Source organism: Tachyglossus aculeatus, chromosome 15, assembly GCF_015852505.1.
Source record: "Tachyglossus aculeatus isolate mTacAcu1 chromosome 15, mTacAcu1.pri, whole genome shotgun sequence".
Taxonomy (NCBI): Eukaryota; Metazoa; Chordata; class Mammalia; order Monotremata; family Tachyglossidae; genus Tachyglossus; species Tachyglossus aculeatus.
Genome location: NC_052080.1, coordinates 3,559,583 through 3,586,092, shown reverse-complemented (window position 1 = coordinate 3,586,092; position 26,510 = coordinate 3,559,583). Strand labels below are relative to the sequence as shown.

General features: G+C 44.1%; 2 protein-coding genes and 1 non-coding gene across 3 annotated transcripts in view; all 3 read left to right on the top strand.

The window, feature by feature from the left end:
- The window catches only part of SMS (spermine synthase), a 45,951-nt gene extending 35,973 nt beyond the window's left edge, over nt 1–9,978 (top strand). The window contains exons 10-11 of the mRNA XM_038757203.1: nt 8,059–8,174; nt 9,432–9,978. Of these exons, the coding sequence (XP_038613131.1) occupies nt 8,059–8,174; nt 9,432–9,474 (159 nt within the window). The 3' untranslated portion in view covers nt 9,475–9,978. The remainder of the gene's footprint in view (nt 1–8,058; nt 8,175–9,431) is intronic.
- A 7,403-nt stretch (nt 9,979–17,381) lies between these two features.
- The window catches only part of PHEX (phosphate regulating endopeptidase homolog X-linked), an 82,231-nt gene continuing 73,102 nt past the window's right edge, over nt 17,382–26,510 (top strand). Inside the window, exons 1-3 of the mRNA XM_038757279.1 lie at nt 17,382–17,505; nt 20,903–20,971; nt 25,107–25,268. Of these exons, the coding sequence (XP_038613207.1) occupies nt 17,382–17,505; nt 20,903–20,971; nt 25,107–25,268 (355 nt within the window). The remainder of the gene's footprint in view (nt 17,506–20,902; nt 20,972–25,106; nt 25,269–26,510) is intronic.
- On the top strand, nt 24,250–24,336 carry TRNAR-CCU. Its single transcript is given in 2 exon segments — nt 24,250–24,286; nt 24,301–24,336. It is a non-coding gene; the product is annotated as a tRNA-Arg (tRNA).

Genomic DNA, 26,510 nt, shown 5'->3' with positions numbered 1-26,510 from the left:
GTGCAAAGCGCTGGGGAGATTACAAGGCGATCAGGTTGTCCCACGGGGGCTCACAGTTTTAATCCCCATTTTACAGATGAGGTAACTGAGGCCCAGAGAATAATAGTAATAATAATGATGGTATTTGTTAAGCGCTTACTATGTGCAAAGCGCTGGGGAGGTTACAAGGTGATCAGGTTGTCCCACGAGGGGTTCAGTCTTAATCCCCATTTTACAGATGAGGTAACTGAGGCCCAGAGAAGAATAGTAATAATAATGATGGTATTTGTTAAGCGCTTACTATGTGCAAAGCGCTGGGGAGGTTACAAGGTGATCTGATTGTCCCACGGGGGCTCACGGTTTTAATCCCCATTTTACAGATGAGGTAACTGAGGCCCAGAGAATAGTAGTAATAATAATGATGGTATTTGTTAAGCGGTTACTATGTGCAAAGCGCTGGCGAGGTTACAAGGCGATCAGGTTGTCCCACGGGGGCTCACGGTTTTAATCCCCATTTTACAGATGAGGTAACTGAGGCCCAGAGAATAGTAGTAATAATAATGATGGTATTTGTTAAGCGGTTACTATTTGCAAAGCGCTGGGGAGGTTACAAGGTGATCAGGTTGTCCCACGGAGGATTCAGTCTTAATCCCCATTTTCCAGATGAGGTAACTGAGGCCCAGAGAATAATAGAAATAATAATGATGGTATTTGTTAAGCGCTTACTATGTGCAAAGCGCTGGGGAGGTTACAAGGTGATCCGGTTGTCCCACGGGGGCTCACGGTTTTAATCCCCATTTTACAGATGAGGTAACTGAGGCCCAGAGAATAGTAGTAATAATAATGATGGTATTTGTTAAGCGCTTACTATGTGCAAAGCACTGGGGAGGTTACAAGGTGATCAGGTTGTCCCACGGGGGCTCACAGTTTTAATCCCCATTTTACAGATGAGGGAACTGAGGCCCAGAGAATAGTAGTAGTAATAATGATGGTATTTGTTAAGCGGTTACTATGTGCAAAGCGCTGGGGAGGTTACAAGGCGATCAGGTTGTCCCACGGGGGCTCACAGTTTTAATCCCCATTTTACAGATGAGGGAACTGAGGCCCAGAGAAGTGAAGTGACTTGCCCAAAGTCACACAGCTGACAACTGACGGAGCCGGGATTTGAACCCATGACCTCTGACTCCAAAGCCCGGGCTCTTTCCACTGAGCCACATGGAGTAAACACTTGGGAGAGTACAAAATGACAATAAACGGACATATTACCTGCTCACGTGAGCTTACGGGCTAGAGGGGGAGGTGGACATTAATATAAAATTAATTAAAATTAATGTAAAATTACAGATATGTACATTAGTGCTGTGGGGATGGGAGGGAAGTCAGGGCCGTGCAGAAGGGAGCGGAAGAGGAGGAAAGGTTTTAGTCAGGGAAGGCTTCTTAGAGGAGTTCAGTAAAGTTTCCCATCACCAGTGGATGGAGAATGGGCCCAAGAGTCAGAAGGACCTGGGTTCTAATCCTGCTTCCACCGCTTGTCGGCTCGGTGACCTTGGGCAAGTCGCCTACCTTCTCGGGCCTTCATTTACCCCCTTTTCGAAATGGGGTTAAGACTGTGAACCCCAGGTGAGACGTGTCTAACCTGATTAGACACGTCCAACCTGATATATGTTGCCAATTTCTACTTCCCAAGCGCTCAGTACAGTGCTCTGCACACAGTAAGCGCTCAATAAATACGATTGATGATGATGATTAGCTTGTATCCACTCCGGCACTTAGTACGGTTCCTGGCACATAGTAAGCGCTTAATCAATCAATCAGTCGTATTTATTGAGCGCTTACTGTGTGCAGAGCACTGTACTGAGCGCTTGGGAAGTACAAGTTGGCAACATAACTGCAATAACTGCTATTTAAAAAAAAAAACGTGGCGGTTCTAAATTGGATTTCTGTCTGGGGAAAAAAGCAAGGAAGCGGGGAAAAAGGTGCTACTTTAGAGAAGCAGCGTGGCTCAGTGGAAAGAGCCCGGGCTTTGGAGTCAGAGGTCATGGGTTCGAATCCCGGCTCCGCCAATTGTCAGCTGTGTGACTTTGGGCATGTCACTTCACTTCTCCGTGCCTCAGTTGCCTCATCTGTAAAATGGGGATTAAGACTGTGAGCCCCCTGTGGGACAACCTGATCACCTTGTAACCTCCCCAGCGCTTAGAACCGTGCTTTGCACATAGTAAGCGCTTAATAAATGCCATTATTATTATTATTTGGAGTCAGAGGTCATGGGTTCAAATCCCGGCTCCGCCACTCATCAGCTGTGTGACTCTGGGCAAGTCACTTAACTTCTCTGGGCCTCAGTCACCTCATCTGTAAAAAATGGGGATTAAGACTGTGAGCCCACCCGTGGGACAACCTGATCACCTTGTAACTTCCCCAGCGCTTAGAACAGTGCTTTGCACATAGTAAGCACTTAATAAATGCCATCATCATTATTATTATTATTATTGGGACAACCTGATCACCTTGTAACTTCCCCAGCGCTTAGAGCAGTGCTCTGCACATAGTAAGCGCTTAATCAATGCCATCATCATCATTATTATTATTGGGACAACCTGATCACCTTGTAACTTCCCCAGCGCTTAGAGCAGTGCCGTGCACGTAGTAAGCGCTTAATAAATGCCATCATCATTATTATTATTATTGGGACAACCTGATCACCTTGTAACTTCCCCAGCGCTTAGAGCAGTGCCCTGCACGTAGTAAGCGCTTAGTAAATGCCATCATCATCATTATTATTATCGGGACAACCTGATCACCTTGTAACTTCCCCAGCGCTTAGAGCAGTGCTCTGCACGTAGTAAGCGCTTAATAAATGCCATCATCATTATTATTATTATTGGGACAACCTGATCACCTTGTAACTTCCCCAGCGCTTAGAACAGTGCTCTGCACGTAGTAAGCGCTTAACAAATGCCGTCATCATTATTATTATTATTGGGACAACCTGATCACCTTGTAACTTCCCCAGCGCTTAGAGCAGTGCTCTGCACATAGTAGGCGCTTAATAAATGCCATCATCATTATTATTATTATTGGGACAACCTGATCACCTTGTAACTTCCCCAGCGCTTAGAGCAGTGCTCTGCACGTAGTAAGCGCTTAATAAATGCCATCATCATTATTATTATTATTGGGACAACCTGATCACCTTGTAACTTCCCCAGCGCTTAGAACAGTGCTCTGCACGTAGTAAGCGCTTAACAAATGCCGTCATCATTATTATTATTATTGGGACAACCTGATCACCTTGTAACTTCCCCAGCGCTTAGAGCAGTGCTCTGCACATAGTAGGCGCTTAATAAATGCCATCATCATTATTATTATTATTGGGACAACCTGATCACCTTGTAACTTCCCCAGCGCTTAGAGCAGTGCTCTGCACGTAGTAAGCGCTTAATAAATGCCATCATCATCATTATTATTATTGGGACAACCTGATCACCTTGTAACTTCCCCAGTGCTTAGAGCAGTGCTCTGCACATAGTAAGCACTTAATAAATGCCATCATCATTATTATTATTATTGGGACAACCTGATCACCTTGTAACTTCCCCAGCGCTTAGAGCAGTGCCGTGCACGTAGTAAGCGCTTAACAAATGCCATCATCATTATTATTATTATTGGGACAACCTGATCACCTTGTAACTTCCCCAGCGCTTAGAGCAGTGCCGTGCACGTAGTAAGCGCTTAATAAATGCCATCATCATTATTATTATTATTGGGACAACCTGATAACCTTGTAACTTCCCCAGCGCTTAGAGCAGTGCCCTGCACGTAGTAAGCGCTTAATAAATGCCATCATTATTATTATTATTGGGACAACCTGATCACCTTGTAACTTCCCTAGCGCTTAGAGCAGTGCTCTGCACATAGTAAACGCTTAATAAATGTCATTATTATTATTATTGGGACAACCTGATCACCTTGTAACTTCCCTAGCGCTTAGAGCAGTGCTCTGCACATAGTAAGCGCTTAATAAATGTCATTATTATTATTATTGGGACAACCTGATCACCTTGTAACTTCCCTAGCGCTTAGAGCAGTGCTCTGCACATAGTTAGCGCTTAATAAATGTCATTATTATTATTATTGGGACAACCTGATCACCTTGTAACTTCCCCAGCGCTTAGAGCAGTGCTCTGCACATAGTAAACGCTTAACAAATGTCATCATCATCATTATTATTATTGGGACAACCTGATCACCTTGTAACTTCCCCAGTGCTTAGAGCAGTGCTGTGCACATAGTAAGCGCTTAATAAATGCCATCATTATTATTATTATTATTAGGATCGGTGAGTTATTCCAAGAGAAAGCAGGTGGCTTAATAGACTTCGCATCTTGCCGGCGTTGGGTAGGCCTTGATTTGTGGTGGGGCCTGCTTTTTTTGGTACGTGTGTGCGAGCGAGGGAAAACGACAGCCTTAGTGGTGGAAGGAAGTCTCTATTTATTACTATTTAATAAATAGTAGGAAGGAGATTTCCTTCCTTTTTTCCGTCCCACCTGAGGAAGGCGAGGGTCTCGTGGTCCCGGGGCGGGGGCGGAGGAGGACCGCCTCCCGGAGATGGTTTCTTCAGGTTCCTCGGCTGCGTTGGGACCGCGGGGTTTTCTATAAATGGTTTCCAAATTACCCGTGTGCTGTTTTCGTCCTCTCCCGATCCCGGATGGCGCAACCAAATTACATCCTGGCCAGAAGGCCGAAGCCCCAAATAGCCACCGCGGAGCGCGGGATGATGATGGGTTACCAAACCGGAGCGGGGCTGAAGAATAGCCTCGTTTCACGCGGTGGCCCGACTTTTCACGCCCGGCTCTGCTCTGGAGTCCGAGAGTTCCCTGACCGGTCACCCTTCCAGTGGGTCCATCAGTCAGTGGTTTTTAATCAATCAATTAGTCGTATTTATTGAGCGCTTACTGTGTGCGGAGCACTGTACTAAAAGCGCTTGGGAAGTCCAAGTTGGCAACATCTAGAGACAGTCCCTATCCAACAGTGGGCTCACAGTCTAAAAGGGGGAGACAGAGAACAAAACCAAAAATACTAACAAAATAAAATAAATAGAATAGATATCATCATCAATCGTATTTATTGAGCGCTTACTGTGTGCAGAGCTCTGTACTAAAAGCGCTTGGGAAGTCCAAGTTGGCAACATCTAGAGATAGTCCCTACCCAACAGTGGGCTCACAGTCTAAAAGGGGGAGACAGAGAACAAAACCAAACGTACTAACAAAATAAAATAAATAGAATAGATAGCATCATCATCATCAATCATATTTATTTAGCGCTTACCGTGTGCTGTACTAAGCACTTGGGAAGTACAAGTTGGCAACATCTAGAGACAGTCCCTACCCAACAGTGGGCTCACAGTCTAAAAGGGAGAGACAGAGAACAAAACCAAACGTACTAACAAAATAAAATAAATAGAATAGATATCATCATCAATCGTATTTATTGAGCGCTTACTGTGTGCAGAGCTCTGTACTAAGCACTTGGGAAGTACAAGTTGACAACATCTAGAGACAGTCCCTACCCAACAGTGGGCTCACAGTCTAAAAGGGGGAGACAGAGAACAAAACCAAAAATACTAACAAAATAAAATAAATAGAATAGTCATCATCATCAATCGTATTTATTGAGCGCTTACTGTGTGCAGAGCACTGTACTAAAAGCGCTTGGGAAGTACAAGTTGGCAACATCTAGAGACAGTCCCTACCCAACAGTGGGCTCACAGTCTAAAAGGGGGAGACAGAGAACAAAACCAAACATACTAACAAAATAAAATAAATAGAATAGATAGCATCATCATCATCAATCATATTTATTTAGCGCTTACCGTGTGCTGTACTAAGCACTTGGGAAGTACAAGTTGGCAACATCTAGAGACAGTCCCTACCCAACAGTGGGCTCACAGTCTAAAAGGGAGAGACAGAGAACAAAACCAAACGTACTAACAAAATAAAATAAATAGAATAGATATCATCATCAATCGTATTTATTGAGCGCTTACTGTGTGCAGAGCACTGTACTAAAAGCGCTTGGGAAGTCCAAGTTGGCAACATCTAGAGACAGTCCCTACCCAACAGTGGGCTCACAGTCTAAAAGGGGGAGACAGGGAACAAAACCAAACATACTAACAAAATAAAATAAATAGAATAGATATCATCATCATCATCATCAATCGTATTTATTGAGCGCTTACTGTGTGCAGAGCACTGTACTAAAAGCGCTTGGGAAGTACAAGTTGGCAACATCTAGAGACAGTCCCTACCCAACAGTGGGCTCACAGTCTAAAAGGGGGAGACAGAGAACAAAACCAAACGTACTAACAAAATAAATAGAATAGATATGTACAAGTAAAATGAATAAATAGAGTAATAAATATGTACAAATGTAGATACAGGTGCTGTGGGGAAGGGAAGGAGGTAGATGGGGGGGATGGAGAGGGGGACGAGGGGGAGAGGAAGGAAGGGGCTCAGTGTGGGAAGGCCTCCTGGAGGAGGTGAGCTCTCCGTAGGGCCTTGAAGGGAGGAAGAGAGCCAGCTTGGCGGATGGGCAGAGGGAGGGCATTCCAGGCCCGGATAATAATCATGGTATCCGTTACTAGGCTGCTCTAAACACCGACAAGTTAATCAGGTTGGGCGCAATCCCTCTCCCCCCGGGGCTCACGCTCTTAATCCCCATTTTACAGCTGAGGGAACTGAGTCTCAGACGAAAATAATAATGAACAGCGTGGCTCAGTGGAAAGAGCCCGGGCTTGGGAGTCAGAGGTCATGGGTTCGAATCCCGGCTCTGCCATTTGTCAGCTCTGCGGCTATGGGCAAGTCGCCTAACTTCTCTGTGCCTCAGTCTCCTCATCTGTAAAATGGGGATTAAGATTGTGAGTCCCATGTGGGACAACCTGATCACCTTGTATCCCCCAGTGCTTAGAACAGTGCTTTGCACATAGTAAGCGCTTAACAAATACCAACATTATTATTATTATTATTATTATGGTGCGTGTTGCACACTTACTTTGTACCAAGCAACTTTCTAAGCACAGGGGTAGATACAGATTAATCAGGTCGGATGCAGTCCCTGTAGCCCATGGGGCTCACACTTAATCTCTATTTTACAGATGAGGGAACTGAGGCCCAGAGAAGTGAAATGACTTATCCAAGGTGACACAACAGTTTAGAACCCAGCTCCTACTGACCCCCAGGCCCGTGCTCTATCCACTAAGCTACATTGTTTTTTTAATAAGCACTTAAATAGCACAATTATCATTATTATTATTATTATTGTGAGGCTTAGGTGGGAGCAATCTTGGAAACAGCGAACCTTCCCGTTTAAGTCCCGTTTAGAGAAGAAGCGTGGCTCAGTGGAAAGAGCCCGGGCTTTGGAGTCAGAGGTAATGGGTTCAAATCCCGACTCTGCCAATTGTCAGCTGTGTGACTTTGGGCAAGTCACGTAACTTCCCTGGGCCTCAGTTACCGCATCTGTAAAATGGGGATGAAGACCGTGAGCCCCCCCATGGGACAACCTGATCACTTTGTAACCTCCCCGACGCTTAGAACAGTGCTTTGCACATAGTAAGCGCTTAATAAATGCCATTATTATTATTATTGTTATTACTTCCTTGGAATTAGGAACTGTTCAGAATCGGATGGGATTGAATTTATATGTGTCTCCATTTCATCATCATCATCATCAATCGTATTTATTGAGCGCTTACTGTGGGCAGAGCACTGTACTAAGCGCTTGGGAAGTACAAATTGGCAACATATAGAGACAGTCCCTACCCAACAGTGGGCTCACAGTCTAAAAGGGGGAGAGTATTTCAGTGAAATACGCTCAAGTATCGGGGATTAGAAACGAACCGGGAAGCAGAATGGAAGTATATAAAGCTGGAATCCTGGGTGAACGAGGGTGAAGAAATTCCCACAGATGCATTTTTTTTTTTTAATTTTCCTGTAGGAGACCATCCCCCTTTGCTTGGGGATCTTAGGTGGTCCTCGATGTTTGGTACGACTTGGGAATTCAATTGTGTGGTCTTTTCTTTCCCAGGGCAACTGTGTCAATTTGACCGAAGCCTTGACCCTCTATGAAGAACAGCTCAGCAGACTGTATTGTCCTGTGGAGTTCTCAAAGAAAACCGTATGTGTTCCCTCCTACATGGAACTGTATCCTTCACGAACTAGACATTGGAACGGGTAATTAGAAAGTCCTAGTATGTAGCTCACAGCTTTTCATCGGGGTTTAGTGGGGGATGAAGACCGAGAGGGACAAACATTCAGGAACTACTAAGCTCAAATGGCTGACATTTTGGGTCTTTCTGGGGCTGTGATTTGAAAGCCCTTGGATCTTGTCCGAAACCTGAGGTGAGCGAGACTGAATTGAGGCCCAAAGCCCCTCTTTGGGCCTAAATTCTCTCAGCCGTAAAAACGGGGTGAATGCGGCCAGCTCCGTGTGGGACACGGACCATGTCCAATTTGATCAACTTGTATTTATTCATTCGGTCGTATTTACTGAGCGCTTACTATGTCTGCCCCGGCACTGGTACAGTGGCTGCTTTGACCGTTGCCCTTGGAGAGAGGGCATCTTTGTCCTAGTGTATTTTAATCTAGTTTAAAAACTGGAAATCTGATAAACCCGGTTTTAATCCTTCCTTGAAACAAGTTATCCTTCATAGTGTTTGGTTGTACTCTCCCATGCGCTTGGTATAGTGCTCTGCACACAGTAAGTGCTCAGTAAATAACGTCGATTGATTGATAATTATAAGTGGCACTTATTAAGGGCTTGCTATGTGATAAGCCCTGGAATAGATCAAGATAATAGACACAGTCCCTGTCCCTCATGGGACTCACAGCCTACGTATAATTCTTGGTGCTGTGTTTTCAAAACTTGCAAAATGATTTGACCGGTTTGGGTTTGCATTCATCAGATATATCATTTGTCATGAATTAAAGCAATAAGATGGTGAATGTTCGTTCATCCGGCAGTATTTATTGAGTGCTTACTGTATGCAGAGCACTGTACTAAGTGCTTGGGAGGTATACAGTACAGTTATACTGTAGACAGGCAGATTTCCTGCCCACAATGAGCTTACAATCTAGAGGGGGAGATGAACATTAATATAAGTAAATACATGACAGATATGTACAGAAGTGTTGTAGGGCTGCGGGGGAGGATGAATAAAGGGAGTAAGTCAGAGGGACACAGAAGGGAGTGGGGGAAGAGGAAAGGAAGGCTTAGGGAAGGCCTCTTGGAGGAGGTGGGCTTTTGATAAGGCTTTGATTGAAGGTGGAGAGAGTCATTAAGCGCTTAGTACAGTGCTCTGCACACAGTAAGCGCTGAATAAATACCGATTCTCCCCAGGGCTTTCCCACTGACCCAGTATCTCCAACGCCATATACATTCTTCCTTGACTAGCTGTTCAGGTGGGTGTTTTACACTGTTTGGAAGAAGACGACTGACTTTTGAAGATCAAGACCTCCTAAATCCCATGTGCTGCACATGCCATCTTGAAACTTTAAATTATATGCTGTAGATGATCCAGAAACTAGGCTTGCTTTCGTGAATTCTTTAAAAAAATTTTTTTTAATTATTATGTTAATTTAAAAGCAAATGGAAAAATGTATATTTTGATGAGGTAGGGTGTTATTTTTTGAAAGTCAACTTAAAGATAAATCGTCAGCACAGTCCAAGCTGCTGAATGCACTGAACATTTAAAATGTGATCCATGTTATTTTTTATGTGTAGGCTTTTTTTGTAGATCTTCACGGATTGGGAGTTGGGGGGAGGGGAGGGCCGTGGGTTTTTTTTTGGGGGGGGGGCCGCAGAGAAATCTTGGCATTTCATTCCGAGGGCAATCCAAGTCTGAGTTTTTCATCTCTAAAAATTGATTCCCGTTTAGAAATTCGGTGCCTTCCAAAGAGTCTTGAAATGAAAAACACAGTGCTTCCACTATAAAAAAAAATATGAGTAGCTTTGTGTGCGGTCCGTGTTGTCTTTTGATTTCAATCTCCCCTCTCTCCCCTCTTTTCCCCATGACCCTTCACCCTTCCAACCCACAGCCACTTCTCAGGGACCCTTGCTCTTGATGGTAAAAGGGAGTTTTGGGGGTTCCTCCATCACATGGGGGGGCGGGGGGAGGTTCCATGTTGGTTCCTTTTTCTGATGGCTACAGCGGTTCCTTTCCTGACACTTGAAACGACAGAGATCCCCTACTGTATTTGCCGCCTGGATACTTCTGCTTTGACACACGGAGCACCATCAATTTGAAAGTCGATTCATTGCCATCCTACTCTGATGTGAGAAACTTCAGTGTGCAACATGTCATGTCGGGTAGCTAGCCACCCCTTAACTGGGGAGAACGCCTGATTTTCATTCATTCGTTCATTCATTCTGTTGTATTTATTGAGCGCTTACTGTGTGCAGAGCACTGTACTAAGCGCTTGGGAAATCCAAGTTGGCAACATATGGAGACGGTCCCTACCCAACAGTGGGCTCACAGTCTAGAAGGGGGAGACAGAGAACAAAACAAAACATATTAACAAAATAAAATAAGTAGAATAAAAATGTACAAGTAAAATAAATAAATAGAGTAATAAATACGTACAAACATATATACATATATACAGGATTTGTCTGCCAGGTGACCTTGGGCAAGTCACTTGGCTTCCCTGGGCCTCAGTTACCTCATGTAAAATGGGGATTGAAGCTGTGAGACAGTTTCAGGGACTGTCTCCAACTCAATTTGTTCGTATCCACCCCAGCGCATAGTACAGTGCCTGGCATACAGTAAGGGCTTAACGTACACCATAATCGTTATTATTAGTTTATTGATTTTACTACGACTCAGCAGGACACAGGAAAAGAGGAAAGAGCTACTCTGTTTTACATCACGAGAGAACCAAAAACAAAATTCTCCTTCCCAATCTTTCCACCTCTCTGGATTCTTGGAAAATTTTCTTTAAAACGGAATGTGTAGTTCAGTCAGTAATATTTGTTGAGGTCTTCCTGCGTGCAGAGCACTATGCTCAGTGCTTGAGATAGTACAGTGGCGCCTGAAGAAATGAGTCTGCTCTCAGGGAGCTTACAGTTTAATGGGGGAGGCAAACATAAAGTCAGGTATGAAGAAGAGGCAGAAAGTGCTCAAGTAATAAAATGCTCAGATATTTTCGTGCTTGGATCCATTCAGAGTGGGCTAACTTCTTGGGCTGGTAGTATAGGTAGAAGGCAATTGCCTTCGAGTGAGTTTTATCATTGGTATTTCAAACTGACCTGTCTTTTAGCTAAAGGTCCCTTCTTTCTTTATCGTGTAAGAAAACCTTCGGTGTTCAAATCTTTGATGGGATTCCTGGATTTTAACATTTCCAGAAAGCTCTAGGAAGAGGGTGATAGAAAGTTCAATCTTTGCTGATACTGTGAGTTTTATGGTTTTTTAAGGGGTTTGTTAAGGACTTAATATGTTCCAGGCACTGTTCTAGTTGCTGGGTCAGGTAGACAAAATGTCATCAGGTTGGACACAGTCTCTGACCCACATGGGGCTCACAATCTTAATCCCCATTTTACAGAACTGAGACGGAGGGAACTGAGGCACAGAGAAATGAAGACTCGCCCAAGACCACACAGCAGACAAGTTGCGGAGGTGAGATTAGAAGTTAGGACCCATGTTCTTGCCACTGAGCCTTGCTGCATCTCCAATTTTATTGTCGGAAGTCATTTTAGTTGAATGATACCACGAGGGTGCACTTGGTCCCTAAGCAAATTTACAGTCAGTCGGTCACTTGTATTTATTGAGTGCTTGCGTAAATAAAATATACCGATATTACACATTCCCTGCCCACAACGAGCTTACAATCTAGAGGGAGAGACAGACATTAATGTAAGTAAAACAAATAAAAGTGTCAGGGAGCCTTGAGGGCAAGAACCCGGCAGGAGAAACAAGGAGAGGATTGCGGGTTGGCTTTTGCACTGTTCATTCAGCGACAGCTTTGGAGATTTGAAGAGCGTGAAGGAGCGGGTGGGAGTTGGAGGATAGGAATAATTGAGAAAGTTGATAAAGACCTACCCAAGTCCTTTACGTGGCTCTGGATGAACAGAGAAGAGCTATGCCAGTCTAATAATAATTGTGACAGTAAGCACTTACTATGTGCCAGGCAACTGTACTAAGCGCTGGGGTAGATATAAGATCATCAGGTCCGACGTCTTAAGTAGGAAGGAGAACCGGTATTGAGTTCTCATTTTACAGGTGAGGAAACTGAAGCACAGAGAAGTCAAGTGACTCGTCCAAGGTCACACGCAGCAGGTAAGTAGTGGAGCTGGGATTAGAATCAGGGTCTTCTGGCTCCTAGGCCTGGACTCTACACTAGGTTGAACTGCTTTTACCATTCTTACGGGGGAAAAAAGAAAGTTGAGTATAGAGCTTATCTGTGTGCAGCGCACTGTGGGAAAGAGTATACTAGTGGGAATTAGACACGGGGTTCACAATCTAAAAATAAAAATGGGGAGTGGATATGGGGAGATGGTAGCAGATATATAAGGAGAGCTGAAACCAAACATGAAGACAGCATAACGGCAGAGAATAATAATAATGATGGCATTTGTTAAGTGCTTATTATTTGAGAAGCACTGTTCTAAGCGCCGGGACTGTGTCCCACATGGAGCTCACAGTCTTAATCCCCATTTTACAGATGAGGTAACTGAGGCTCAGAGAAGTTAAGTGACTTGCCCAAGGTCATACAGCAGCCGTGGGGGAGCCGGAATTAGAACCCATGACCTCTGACCCCTAAGCCCGTGCTCTTTCCACCAAGTCGCTGCTCTGAGAAAAGCTCACTAGGGTTACGTGGCTTTTCATGATTTTCATGCATCTAAATTCACCGACATTGTACGAAAGAAACCAGCAAGCGCTGTTGATGGTGATGGCATTTAAGAGCTTACTATGTGCCAAGCACTGTTCTAAACACCAGGGTATAGGCAAGCTAATCAGGTTGGACACTAACCCTGTCCCCTACACGGCTCACAGTCTTAATCCCCATTTTCCAGATGAGGGAACTGAGGCCCGGGATTGGGAAGTGACTCGCCTGAGGTCACCCAGCAGACAAGCGGCAGAGCCAGGATTAGAGCCCAGGTCCTTCTGACGTCTAGCTCTGTCCGCTAAGCCATGATATTGCTCAAGAGACTGAGGAAATGCTTGAAGAGTAAGGCATTCCTTGATTGCAAATTTTTTATTGGCGGAACATTTTGCGCTTCCCGGTGGATTGCATGTGCCATCCGGAAAGCCACAGGGTCCCATCTCACACCACCAAAGGGCAATAATTGCCCGATGGGGCTTGGTTTTCTGCCCTGACTTCTGCTCCAACTTGTTTCGCATAAATAGAGGCTCAACTGAGAGCTGTGTGGTTCATTCATTCATTCAATCGTATTTATTGAGCGCTTACTGTAGAGCACTGTACTAAGTGCTTGGGAAGTACAAGTTGGGAATATATAGAGATGGTCCCTACCCAACAGTGGGCTCACAGTCTAGAAGGGGGAGACAGAGAACAAAACATATTAACAAAATAAACTAAATAGAATAAGTATGTACAAATAAAATAAAGAGTAATAAATACATACAAACATATATACATATATACAGGTAGAGACCAGACTGTCTGTAAAGTATCTGCTGGATTAGGTAGAACCTCAATCCAGATAAAGGGACCGTTATATTATAATAATAATAATAATAATAATAATAATAATAACAATAATAATACAATTATTAAGAGAAGCAGCGTGGTTCAATGGAAAGAACCTGGGCTTTGGAGTCAGAGGTCATGGGTTCAAATCCCGGCTCTGCCAACTGTCAGCTGTGTGACTTTGGGCAAGTCACTTAACTTCTCTGTGCCTCAGTTACCTCATCTGTAAAATGGGGATTAAGGCTGTGAGCCCCCCGTGGGACAACCTGATCACCTTGTGACCTCCCCAGCGCTTAGAACAGTGTTTTGCACATAGTAAGCGCTTAATAAATGCCATTATTATTATTATTATAGTGTTTGTTAAGCACCTACTATGTGCTGCACACAGTAAACTCTCAATAAATACAATTAATTATTTTGGTTGCACTCTTGTAATTGTTGATATACTTTATTCAACCCGCATATGCAAGCCATCCCTAAATGCTGCCAGTTCTAACTTCACAACATCACTAAAACCCACACCTTCCTTTCTATCCAAACTGCTACCACATTAATACAAGCAATTATCCTATCCCACCTTATTTATTGTATCAGCCTCCACAACGCAACACTGCTTCTGTGGTCGGTTAGGAAAAATCCAAGTTGCCCGGTTTGTTGAAACAGTCTCATACGGCCCTATAGTTTTGAGAAGTGCAAAACACAAAGGGGAGTTCAATTTTATTGCATCACCACTGTACAGTACACTTGTAATATTTTTTTTAATATATTCATGTCTGTCTCCCCCCTTCTAGACTGTAAACTCATTGTGGGCAGGAAATGTGTCTGTTTATTGTTATGTTGTACTCTCCCAAGCTCCTAATACAGTGCTCTGCACACAGAAAGTGCTCAATAAATACGATTGAACGAATAAACGAAGAATCTCAGAGGAAGGGAGAGCTGTGAAAAATGTTACCTGCAATTAAATGAGATGAAATAACAGGACCCAAGAAACCTCTTCCATGAAAAGGAAAAACAAAAGAATCATTGTGTGTGTGTTGGGAAAATAAGTGAATATTAGCGGTAATGGCATTCGGATTAGAAATGGGGGATTGAAGAAATGAAAATTTGGATATCTGATTTTCTCATTCTGATTTTCTGAGGTGTTTTTTCCATCATTTCGGGTGGAAGTGTGTAGGAGAAACAGCAGGAAAAGGCTGTCAGGAAAAGCCATTTGGTTTACCAAGATCATTATATTTAGTCCTTTAGTGGCTGCCTTTTGGGGTGGGGGTGAAGGAGTGTTGAATTTAAAACAAGTCAACAATCTTGATTATACCATCCTCCTGGTTTAGTGGGCTGGTTTCCACCTAAAAAAGAAATCCAGGACCTTTTCCCTTGCCAAAAACATCAGATATTAAATGCAGTCGAATGTCTAGAACTGTGGCAGTTGGGTAATGTTACATTGTGTCATTTAAGCAACTTATAATCGGCAGATCTCTGAAAATAGGGAATTGGCTGGTGTATACATGCTCTACAAAGGAGTGTTGGTTTTCCAGTTGATCATTTTCAGCTTTTCTGTTTAGTAACTTCAATAGATTTGGTTCAATTTTCCACTGTTTTGAAGGACCCATACGCTTAATAATAGTAATAATAATAATAATAATAATAATAACCATCTGTGATTAGCTATGTGGGAAGCAGCATGCCTGGGAGTCTGAAGGACCTGGATTCTAATTCCTATGCCACCACTTGTCTGTTGTGTAACCTTGGGCAAGTCACTTCACATATTTTTGCATCAATTCCCTCTAGACTGAACTCATAGTCAGGGGACGTATCTACTTATTCTCTTGTATTGTAATAATAGTAATAATAATGATGGCATTTATTAAGCGCTTAATATGTGCAAAGCACTGTTCTAAGCGCTGGGGAGGTTACAAAGTGATCAGATTGTGCCACGGGGGGCTCACAGTCTTAATCCCCATTTTACAGATGAGGTAACTGAGGCACAGAGAAGTTGTGACATGCTCAAAGTCACACAGCTGACTATTTGCGGAGCCAGGATTTGAACCCAAGACCTCTGACTCCAAAGCCTGTGATCTTTCACTGAGCCACACTTAGAACAGTGCTCTGCACATAGTAAGCGCTCAATAAAGGCTATTGATTAATTTATTTTACTTGTACATATTTATTCTATTTATTTTATTCTGTTAATATGTTTTGTTTTGTTCTCTTTCTCCCCCCTTCTAGACTGTGAGCCCACTGTTGGGTAGGAACCGTCTCTATATGTGGCCAACTTGTACTTCCCAAGCGCTTAGTACAGTGCTCTGCACACAGTAAGCGCTCAATAAATACAATTGAATGAATTCCCTCATCTGTAAAATGGGGATTAAGACTGTGAGCTCCATGTGGGACATGGTCTGTGTCCGACCTGATTCACTTGTATCTACCCCAGAGCTTAGTATAATGCCTGCCACATAGTAGCGCTTAACAAATACCATAAATAATAAATCCTTACTAAATTCCAAGCACTGTGCTAAATTCTTGGGGAGATTCACCCTTAGATCAGACACATCCCTGTCTGGGAGAGAGAGTAGTTTATCCCTAAGTGCTTGGTACAGTGTTCCATCCTCTGCGCAATCAGTGTTCAATCAATGATATCGATTGACTGATGGATTGAAAATAACGTTGATCAGCTGAGAGTCTGGAAAAACACAGGGCTCATTTTTCTGCTGTAAAGCCTTAAAGGAAACTTAACTGTATCCCCCATAGTCTCTAAAGTGCTAAACTCATTCAGCCGAAACCTTTTCAAGATTCACAGTGCAGTGGGAAGGATGTGTGTGTGTGTGAGTGTGTGAGTGTATTTTCTAAAATAAAAAGCCCAAAACTCCATCCTCTGTAGGATGTCTTAATTACTACTTTGCACTGCACTTGAGCCCGACTTCAATTTTTGGCACAAGCTATCATACACAAAGTTCCCAAAATAAAGTTCTCCGGGGTCTCCCGAGAACCCTCTGGACGCTTTAAAAAGGGAATTGCAGGCAGAGAAGATAAGCTCTTTGTGGAAGACAAAAATCAGAGGAGCTGAAGGATTGCAGAAGAGGTGTGGTGTTAGCGCTGAAGTTCCCAAGAAGGTGTAAGAGATTTTGGCCACTGGCTTGGAGTGCTTTAAGAACTTGTTAGGAGTCCAGATTTGATAAGCAGGAGGCTTTTTTTGTTCTCCCTAAGCGACTATACATTTAAATAGCGAAAACATCTGTTTGGCGATATTGTCAAATACGGACACCCTTGAGCCGCCTCATAAAGGGAGCTGAAAATCCATTGCTGCCTAAGAGACTTTGCAGACCGGAAGAACTGTAGGTATCATAAGCTGTCTTTGGAGGAATTTCTGAGAAACCCTGGAAGATTATTACGAAAATCATCGCTGGATAGGGGGAGGCTTCACGCTAGGATCTCCGTTGTCACGGAGGAAGGAGAGCGGGAAGAGGATTCGTGGATGCGGCTCGTTGTTAAGCCATTGGGACGACACGTCAAGGGGTCTTCTGGAAGTGTCCTCTAGAAGCCTCTCTTCAGAAGTGCGTCTCGAGAAGTGGCTTTCTAGAAATGCCCTTTTTCTAGAAAAGGCGCCCCTCAAAAAAGGTCCCCTCTCTAAAGCCACCCTCTAGAAGCTGATTTCCAGAAGCCGGTCTCCACATAGCATCATCCAGAAACGCCCCTCCAGAAGGCTTTCTCATGGAAGCAGAGGTAGTCCAGAAGGCCAATCTGGGCAAGGGGAAGAAATCCGGCAAAGCCACGCGGGCTGCCTTGGTGGTATTCATAGGCTGCACGGCTGTACTCGGGACGCTCCTCTTCCTGGGTAAGTGATGAGCTAAATGGGAGCGGAATGAGGCAACAGAGTGGTTTTGGTTTGTGAGCCTCATCCCGCTGGGAGCACCTGGCTGGTCTGGAATCTTGAAGCTTCTTAAATGTCAAAACAAAATTGGGTGAAGTATCTTTACAGCAAACAAAACAAAAGAAAAATCGCTTAAGGCAACAATTTTGTAGAGACCTTTATGGGCTCTGTCCAGTGTGAAAATGAACCCAAATTCCCTCTCCCAGAAGAGTGGGGGTCGGATGGGATTTGGACTTGGTAGCGCTGAGCGACTGATCTGAAAGGTGCTCTCTTTTCTCTCCATCGGATGTTCTTGGGTACTGCTTTGTGGAAAATTTAAGTGAAGACTTTTCGAAAAGCTAGGATAATGAAGCTGATTTGGGCGAACTGCTTTAAAAGATAGGATGGCATTCATTCAATTGTATTTACTGAGTGTCTTACTGTGTGCAGAGCACTGTACTAAGCACTTGGGAGAGAACAAATGAACAATAAACAGACACATTCTCTGCCTGTAACAAGCTTACAGTCTGAGGGGGGGATGAGATGAAGGTTTTTGTTACAGTTTGTAGTAACAATGATTATTTTTACTGAGTGCCGACTCCGTCCAAGTACTGACTAAGTGTTTAGCCTGTAAATAGAAAAGTAACACATTCCCCACCCACAAGCAACTTACATTCCATTGGGGGAGTAAGGCAGGCATCTACAAGTAAAGAATCGGAGGAATTGAACAAGTAATTGAATAACAAAATAATAATTACGGTACTTGGGCCTTAGTGACCTCATCTGTAAAATGGGGATTAAGACTGTGAGCCCTATGTGGGACAGGGACTGTGTCCAACCTGATTTGCTTGTATCCACCCCAGCGGTTAGTACAGTGCCTGGCACATACTAGGCGCTTAACAAATACTATAATTCTTATTATTACTTACTATGTGTCAAACCCTGGTCTAAGCACTGGGGTAGATACAAGGTAATGAGGTTGGATACAGTCCATTTCGCAAGTGAGTTTCACAGTCTAAGGGAGTGGGATTTAATCCCCATTTTGTAGATGAGGGAACTCTGAGCCACAGAGAAGTGAAGTGACTTGTCCAAGGTCACACAGCAGACAAGTGGTGGAGCTGGAATTAGAACTCAGGTCCTCTGACTCCCAAACCTGTGTTCTTTCCACCAGACAACGCTGCTTCTCTAATACATAAGCCGAAATGCTCACGATGGGTCTGGAAATGGCTAGAGGGATTATACCACTTGAGGTCCTTTATTTTTACCTTTAGATGAAAACTAAGTGTTTCCAAAGAGCATTCCAAAATTGATGTAATGCTGAACTTTAAAATGCCGTAATTCACTAACTTTCCCTCAGAAGGCATGGAATATTCCATTTCATAGCATATCCTTTTGCAAGGTTTTGTCTAGATTTGAAAATTTAATATGCATTTAAGACTTTCTTAGTCCAAGAGGATTCCTTGGCAAAAAAATATAGCATGCAGAAATCTGTATTCATTTTGTTGGTGTCAGACTACTTAGAAAAGGTGCTTACTTTTTTCTTTGATAAGAGGCAGTGATTTGGTAAAAGTGCCATTAAAAGTCTTTCTCAATCAGTCATATTTATTGAGGGCTTACTGTTTGCAGAGTACTGTACCAAGGGCTTGGAAGAGTACATTGTAATAGTAGACATGTTCCCTGCCCACAAGGAGCTTGTAGCCTAAAGGAATAGACTGTATATTGTCTCTCCGTATGTTTTGCACACAGTAAACACTCAATAAATATGATTGAATTAGTGAATGAATGGTAGGACACAGTCCCTATCCCACATGGGGCTCACTGTCTAAAGGGTTGGGGAGAGAACAGGTTTTGAATCCCCATTTTTGATGCTCACGGGATTCCCATTCAAAGAGGGAGGGAGTGTAGGCACCTTATCCCCAAATGACAGAGGAGAAAACTGGGAAGTTAAGCGATTGGGAATGTGTCTGTTAAATTGTTATAACATTTAAGAGGAGAGGAGGGCTTAGTCAGGGAAGACCTCTTGGAAGAGGTGGGCCTTCAGTAAGGCTTTGAAGTAGGGGAGAGAAATTGTCCATCAGATACGAGGAGGGAGGGCGTACCAGGCCAGAGACAGGATGTGGGCGAGAGGTCAGCGGTAAAATAGATGAGAATGAGGTACAGTGTGAAGATTAGGATTAGAGGAACAAAGTGTGCGGGTTGGGTTGTAATAGGAGAGTAGCAAGTTGAAGTAGGAGGGGGCAAGGGGATTGAATGCTTAGTATAGTGCACTGCACACGGTAAGTACTCAGTAAATATGAGTGATTGACTGATTGGACGCCCACTGGATGCAGTGGACTGAAAACACTTGGGAAAAGAAAACACAAAGACGGACAAGCCCAAACGTACAAGGAGTGTCCACTCACTGGGATTCAGATCCGAGATGGAGATTAACCCTACCCCAAACGCTGACTCCCGAGCAGAAGAATCGCACTGAATTCATTCCTCTAGCAATCAATCAATCAATCAATCATATTTATTGAGCGCTTACTATGTGTAGAGCACTGTACTAAGCACTTGGGAAGTACAAGTCGGCAACACATAGAGACAGTCCCTACCCAACAGCGGGCTCACAGTCTAGAAGGGGGAGACAGAGAACAAAACCAAACACACCAACAAAATAAAATAAATAGAATAGATATGTACAAGTGAAATAAACAAATAAACAAATAGAGTAACAACTATGCACAAACATATATACATATACACAGGTGCTGTGGGGAAGGGAAGGAGGTAAGATGGAGGGGATGGAGAGGGGGTGAGGGGGAGAGGGAGGAAGGGGCTCAGTCTGGGAAGGCCTCCTGGAGGAGGTGAGCTCTAGCAGCAATAGAGAAGCAGCAAGACCTATGTGGCTACCACCCTGGCCTGGGAATCAGAAGGACCCAGATTCTAATCCCGGCTTTGCCACTTGTGTGCTGTATGCCCTTGGGTAAATCACTTCACTTCCTCTATGCTTCCGTGAACCCATCTGTAAAATGGGGATTAAATCTGTGAGACAGGGACTGTGTCCAACCTGATCAATTTATATAGAAACTAGTGCTTAGTACAGTGCTTGAGTGTTTGTTGAGTGCTTACTAAGTACAAGGCAACGTTTCCACTGAGGTGGATAGAAGCAAATCAGGTTGGACCTAGTCGCTGTCCCAAATGGGGCTCACGCTCTTAATCCCCATTTTCCAGGTGAGGTAACTGAGGCCCAGCGAAACAAAGTGCTTGCCTAAGGTCACACAGCAGAGATGTAGTAGAGCCGGAATTAGAACCCATGACCTTCTGACCCCCAGGCCTACTCAAATCTGAATGATGTGTTCATTTGGGAGTTTATCACTAATTTTATTGTTGTGTTTCCCAGTGAGCCAAGGCTATCTGAACCTTCAAGCTAAGCCAGAATACTGCCTGACCTCAGACTGCATTGAAGCCGGTAAGTCCCTTTCCCTTCCTGGCTTCGCTGGTGATTCTCTGTGTGGATGAATCATTCACTCAATCCTATTTATTGAGCACCTACTGTGTGCAGAGCACTACTTAGCACTTTACAGCCCCTCCAAATCTACCTCTCCATCCCTGACCATCTCTCTGCCATCTTGTGCTTCTTCCTACCTTCGGGACATCTCTTATTTATAATATATGTAATGTATTTATTTATATTAACGTCTGTCTCCCCCCACACACTCTAGACTCATAGTGGGCAGGTAATGTGTCTGTTTATTGTTGTATTGTACTCTCCCAAGTGCTTAGTTCAGTGGCCTGCACATAATAAGTGCTCAACAAATATGATCGAACGAATGAATCTCTACTTGGATGTCTCGCCAATATCTCAAGCTTAACCTGTCCAACAGAGCACCTCTTTTTCCTAGTCAAACCCTTTCCTTCCCCTTGTTTTCCTCAAAAGTGTACAAAACACCACTATTCAGAAGCAGCGGGGCCTAGTGACTAGAGCCCAAGCCTGTGAGACAGAAAGGGCTGCATTCTACTACCAGCTCCACCCCGTCGCTGTGTGTCCTTCGGCAAGTCACTTCACTTCTCTGTGCCTCCGTTCCCTCATTTGTAAAATGGGGATTAAAGCTGTGAGCCCCATGTGGGACAGGGACTGTGTCTAACCTGACTAGCTTATATCTACCCCAGCGCTTAGAACAGTGCCTAGTAAATGCCTAGCAAATACCCCTATTATTACTATAATTATCCTCCTTGTCTCACAAGCCCATAATTTTGGCATTCTCATTAAACCCACATATCCCATCTGTCACCAAATCCTGTTGATTCTCCCTCCACAAAATTGTTAAACCGCTATTAGGCCAATCCATGCTCTTACCATATCCCGCCTTGACTAATTCATCCAATCATATTTATTGAGCGCTTACTGTGTACAGAGCACTGTATTAAGCACTTGGAAATACAAGAGAAGCAGCGTGGCTCAGTGGAAAGAGCCCGGGCTTTGGAGTCAGAGGTCATGGGTTCAAATCCCGGCTCCGCCACTTGTCAGCTGGGTGACTTTGGGCAAGTCACTTCACTTCTCTGGGCCTCAGTTCCCTCATCTGTAAAATAGGGATTAAGACTGTGAGCCCCCCATGGGACAACCTGATCACCTTGTAACCTCCCCAGTGCTTAGAACAGTGCTTTGCACATAGTAAGCGCTTAATAAATGCCATTATATATATATATAATATATATATAACATAACATATATAACATAACATATATAACATAACATAGAACATAACATATAACATAACATATAACATAACATATATAACATAACATATATATGTTATATATATATATATATATATATATAATGTTATATATATATATATATATAACTCAGCAATAAAGAGAGACAATCCCTGCCCACACTGGGCTCACAGCCTAGAAGGGGGGAGTCAGACATCAAAACAAGTAAACAGGCCGCAATATAACTAAATAGAATTATAGTTCTACACACATCAAAACAAGCATGGCTCAGTGGAAAGAGCCCGGGCTTTGGAGTCAGAGGTCATGGGTTCAAATCCCAGCTCCGCCAACTGTCAGCTGTGTAACCTTGGGCAAGTCACTTTACTTCTCTGAGCCTCAGTTCCCTCATCTGTAAAATGGGGATTAAAACTGTGAGCCCCCAGTGGGGCAACCTGATCACCTTGTAACCTCCCCAGCGCTTAGAACAGTGCTTGGCACATAGTAAGCGCTTAACAAATAAAAAAAAAACAAGTAAAGAGGCATCAGTCTCTTGGCTGACTTCCTGTCTTTCCCCACTCCAGCCCGTACTTCACTCTGCTGCCCAAGTCGTTTTTCTAGAAAAAAGTTCAATCCATGTCTCTCCACTCCTCAAGAACCCCCAGCGGCTGCCTATCATCATCAATCGTATTTATTGAACGCTTACTATGTGCAGAGCACTGTACTAAGCGCTTGGGAAGTACAAATTGGCAACATATAGAGACAGTCCCTACCCAACATCCACCTCTACATCAAGTAGAAATGCCTTTAAAGCATTCGGCATTCAATCGGCTCGCTCCCTCCTAACTTCCCTCCCTGATTTTCTATGACCGCACACTTCACTCCTCCCATGCCGATCTACTCTCCTCCCCTCTTGCCTCCTGTACCTCTCTGCTGATGGAAGCCCCTTCCCCCTTCATATCCAACAGAACGCCCCTCACCACGCTCACAGCTTTATTACAATCCCATCTCCAAGAGGTCTCCCTCATCTGAGCCCTCACGGGAAGGGGGACGGGGGGCCGAGACCCCCAAGCTGCCCGGTGGATCCTGGACCGTCTCTAGATGTTGCCAACTTGGACTTCCCAAGTGCTTAGTACAGTGCTCTGCACACAGTAAGCGCTCAATAAATACGGTTGATTGATTGATTCCCAGACTGAGCCCCTTCCTTCCCTTCCCCACAGCACCTGTATATATGTATAGATGTCTGTACATATTTATTAATTTTACTTGTACGTATCTATTCTATTTATTTTATTTTGTTAGTATGTTTGGTTTTGTTCTCCGTCTCCCCCTTTTAGACTGTGATCCCGCTGTTGGGTAGGGACTGTCTCTAGATGTTGCCAACTTGGACTTCCCAAGCGCTTAGTACAGTGCTCTGCACACAGTAAGCGCTCAATAAATACGATTGATTGATTGATTGATTGACTGTAAGCTCGTTGAGGGCAGGGAATGTGTCTCTTTATTGTTGTATTGTCCTCTCCTCAGCGCTTAGTAAAGGGCTCTGCACTCAGTAAGCCCTCATTAAAGGTGGTTGAATGAATTTCTGCTATTCCCTCTCTCTTCTGCATCTCCTGTGCTCTTCGATCTGAACTCTTTGAGCACTTGCCATTCACTCCTCCCTCAACTTCATAGGCCTTCTGCCCATATTCATAAATTAGTTAAAGGTCTGTCTTCCTCTCTAAAACTGTAAGCTCCCGGTAGGCAGGGAATGTACCTGCAAAATCAGTTGTACTGGACTCCATATCCCTTTTATACTGTGAGCCCACTGTTGGGTAGGGACTGTCTCTATGTGTTGCCAATTTGTATTTCCCAAGCGCTTAGTACAGTGCTCTGCACATAGTAAGCGCTCAATAAATACGATTGACGATTGATGATGATGATGACTCTCCCAAGTGCTTACTACAGTGCTCTGACCACAGTTAGAGCGCAATAACAATGACTCTCTTCCCCTTCAAAACCTTAATGAAGGCACATCTTCTCCAAGAGGCCTTCCCTGGCTCTGTGGCGCAATGGATAGTGCATTGGACTCCTAGTGCAGAGGAGGCAATTCAAAGGTTGTGGGTTCGAGTCCCACCCGAGTCGCGTTTCTTTTAAGCAGCGTGGCTCGGTGGAAAGAGCGCGGGCTTGGGAGTCAGAGGTCGTGGGTTCGAATGCCGCCTCCCCCACATGTCTGCTGTGTGACCTTGGGCAAGTCACTTCACTCCTCTGTGCCTCAGTTCCCTCATCTGTAAAATGGGGATTAAGACTGTGAGCCCCACATGGGACAACCTTATCTCCTTGAGTTCCCCCCAGCGCTTAGAACAGTGCTTTGCCCATAGTAAGCGCTTAACAAATACCAACATAATTATTATTATTATTATTCCCTGACTAAGCCCTCCTTTCCTCTTCTCCCTCTCCCTATTGTATCACCCTGATTTTCCCCCTTCATCCATCCCCCCGGCCCAGCCCAATAGCACTTACGTTCATATCTGCCATTTTTTTATATTAATATCTGTCTCCCCCTCTAGATTCTAAGCTTGTTGTGGACAGGGAATGTGTCTATTTATTGTCAGATTGTCCTCTCCTTAGTGCTAAGTACAGTGCTCCGCACACAGGAAGCGCTCAATAAATACGATTGAATGAAAGTAAATACTATTGATCGATTGAATCCAACGCTCAGAAAGGATGATTCGAATGAATCAATCCATCATTAAATGTACAATTGAATAAACATATGGAATATGCACGGAGCAGACCCAGCTGATGGGTTTACATCATCATCAATCGTATTTATTGAGCGCTTACTATGTGCAGAGCACTGTACTAACTTCGGGGTACTAGAAGTCAATGTTACCTTTGTTTCTTTGAAACAGCGGCCTCGATTTTGAGCAAAATCAACCAATCCGTGGACCCGTGTGAAAATTTCTTCCGGTTTGCTTGCGAAGGCTGGATTAATGCCAATCCCATCCCGGAAGATATGCCCAGCTACGGAGTCTACCCGTGGCTACGTCACCATGTCGACCTCCGGTTGAAGGGTGAGTGGGAAAGGTGATTCCAATCCTTGCTGTTCTGCAATGGGATTGATCCAGTGCCTGCTTTGTATTATTATTATTAGTAATAATAACGATAATGATGATTATGATACTTGTTAATAATAATGATGGTATTAGAGAAGAGAATTAGATGGTACTAGAGAAGCAGCGTGGCTCAGTGGAAAGAGCCCTGGCTTTGGAGTCAGTGGTCAGGGGTTCAAATCCCAGCTCCGCCAATTGTCAGCTGTGTGACTTCGGGCAAGTCACTTCACTTCTCTGCGCCTCAGTTACCTCATCTGTAAAATGGGGATGAAGACTTTGAGCCCCACGTGGGACAATCTGATCACCTTGTATCCTCCCCAGTGCTTAGAACAGTGTTTTGCACACAGTAAGCGCTTAACAAATGCCATCATTATTATTGTTATTATTAATAATAACAATAATAATGATTATGATACTTGTTAATAATAATGATGGTATTGGCGAAGAGAATTAGATGGTATTAGAGAAGCAGCGTGGCTCAGTGGAAAGAGCCCGGGCTTTGGAGTCAGTGGTCAGGGGTTCAAATCCCTGCTCCGCCAATTGTCAGCTGTGTGACTTTGGGCCAGTCACTTCACTTCTCTGCGCCTCAGTTACCTCATCTGTAAAACGGGGTTGAAGACTGTGAGCCCCACGTGGGACAACCTGATCACCTTGTATCCTCCCCAGCGCTTAGAACAGTGCTTTGAACATAGTAAGCGCTTAACAAATGCCGTCATCATCAATGATGGTATCTGTTAAGCACTTACTATGTGCCAAGCACCATTCTTAGCACTGGGGTACATACAAGTTAAACAGGTTAGACACTGTCCCTGTCCCACGTGGGGCTCACACTCTTGATCCCCATTTTCAAGATGCCAGGATGGCACCTGGAGAGTTTTCCGTACTCTGCCAGTCTCGGCTACGGGAGGGAGAGTCAAGCAGAGGCCTGTCCATTCCACTCCTAACTTCCTAGCGAGTGGAAGGTAATCTGCTACAAGGCAAAACTCACCCGAGCTGGGCAGCAGTGGTGGGGAAGAGAGTCGAGGGAGGAACCTCAAACTGCCTGCGCAGAGAAAGGCAGTGGAAAACCACGTCTGGATTTTTACCGAGAAAATTCCACGGATTCACTACCAGAACGATCGCCGATGGAGGTGGGGCGTTTTGGGAGAGATGTGTCCGTGGAGTCGCTATGGGTCGGAGACGACCCACCAGCATAAGACAAAA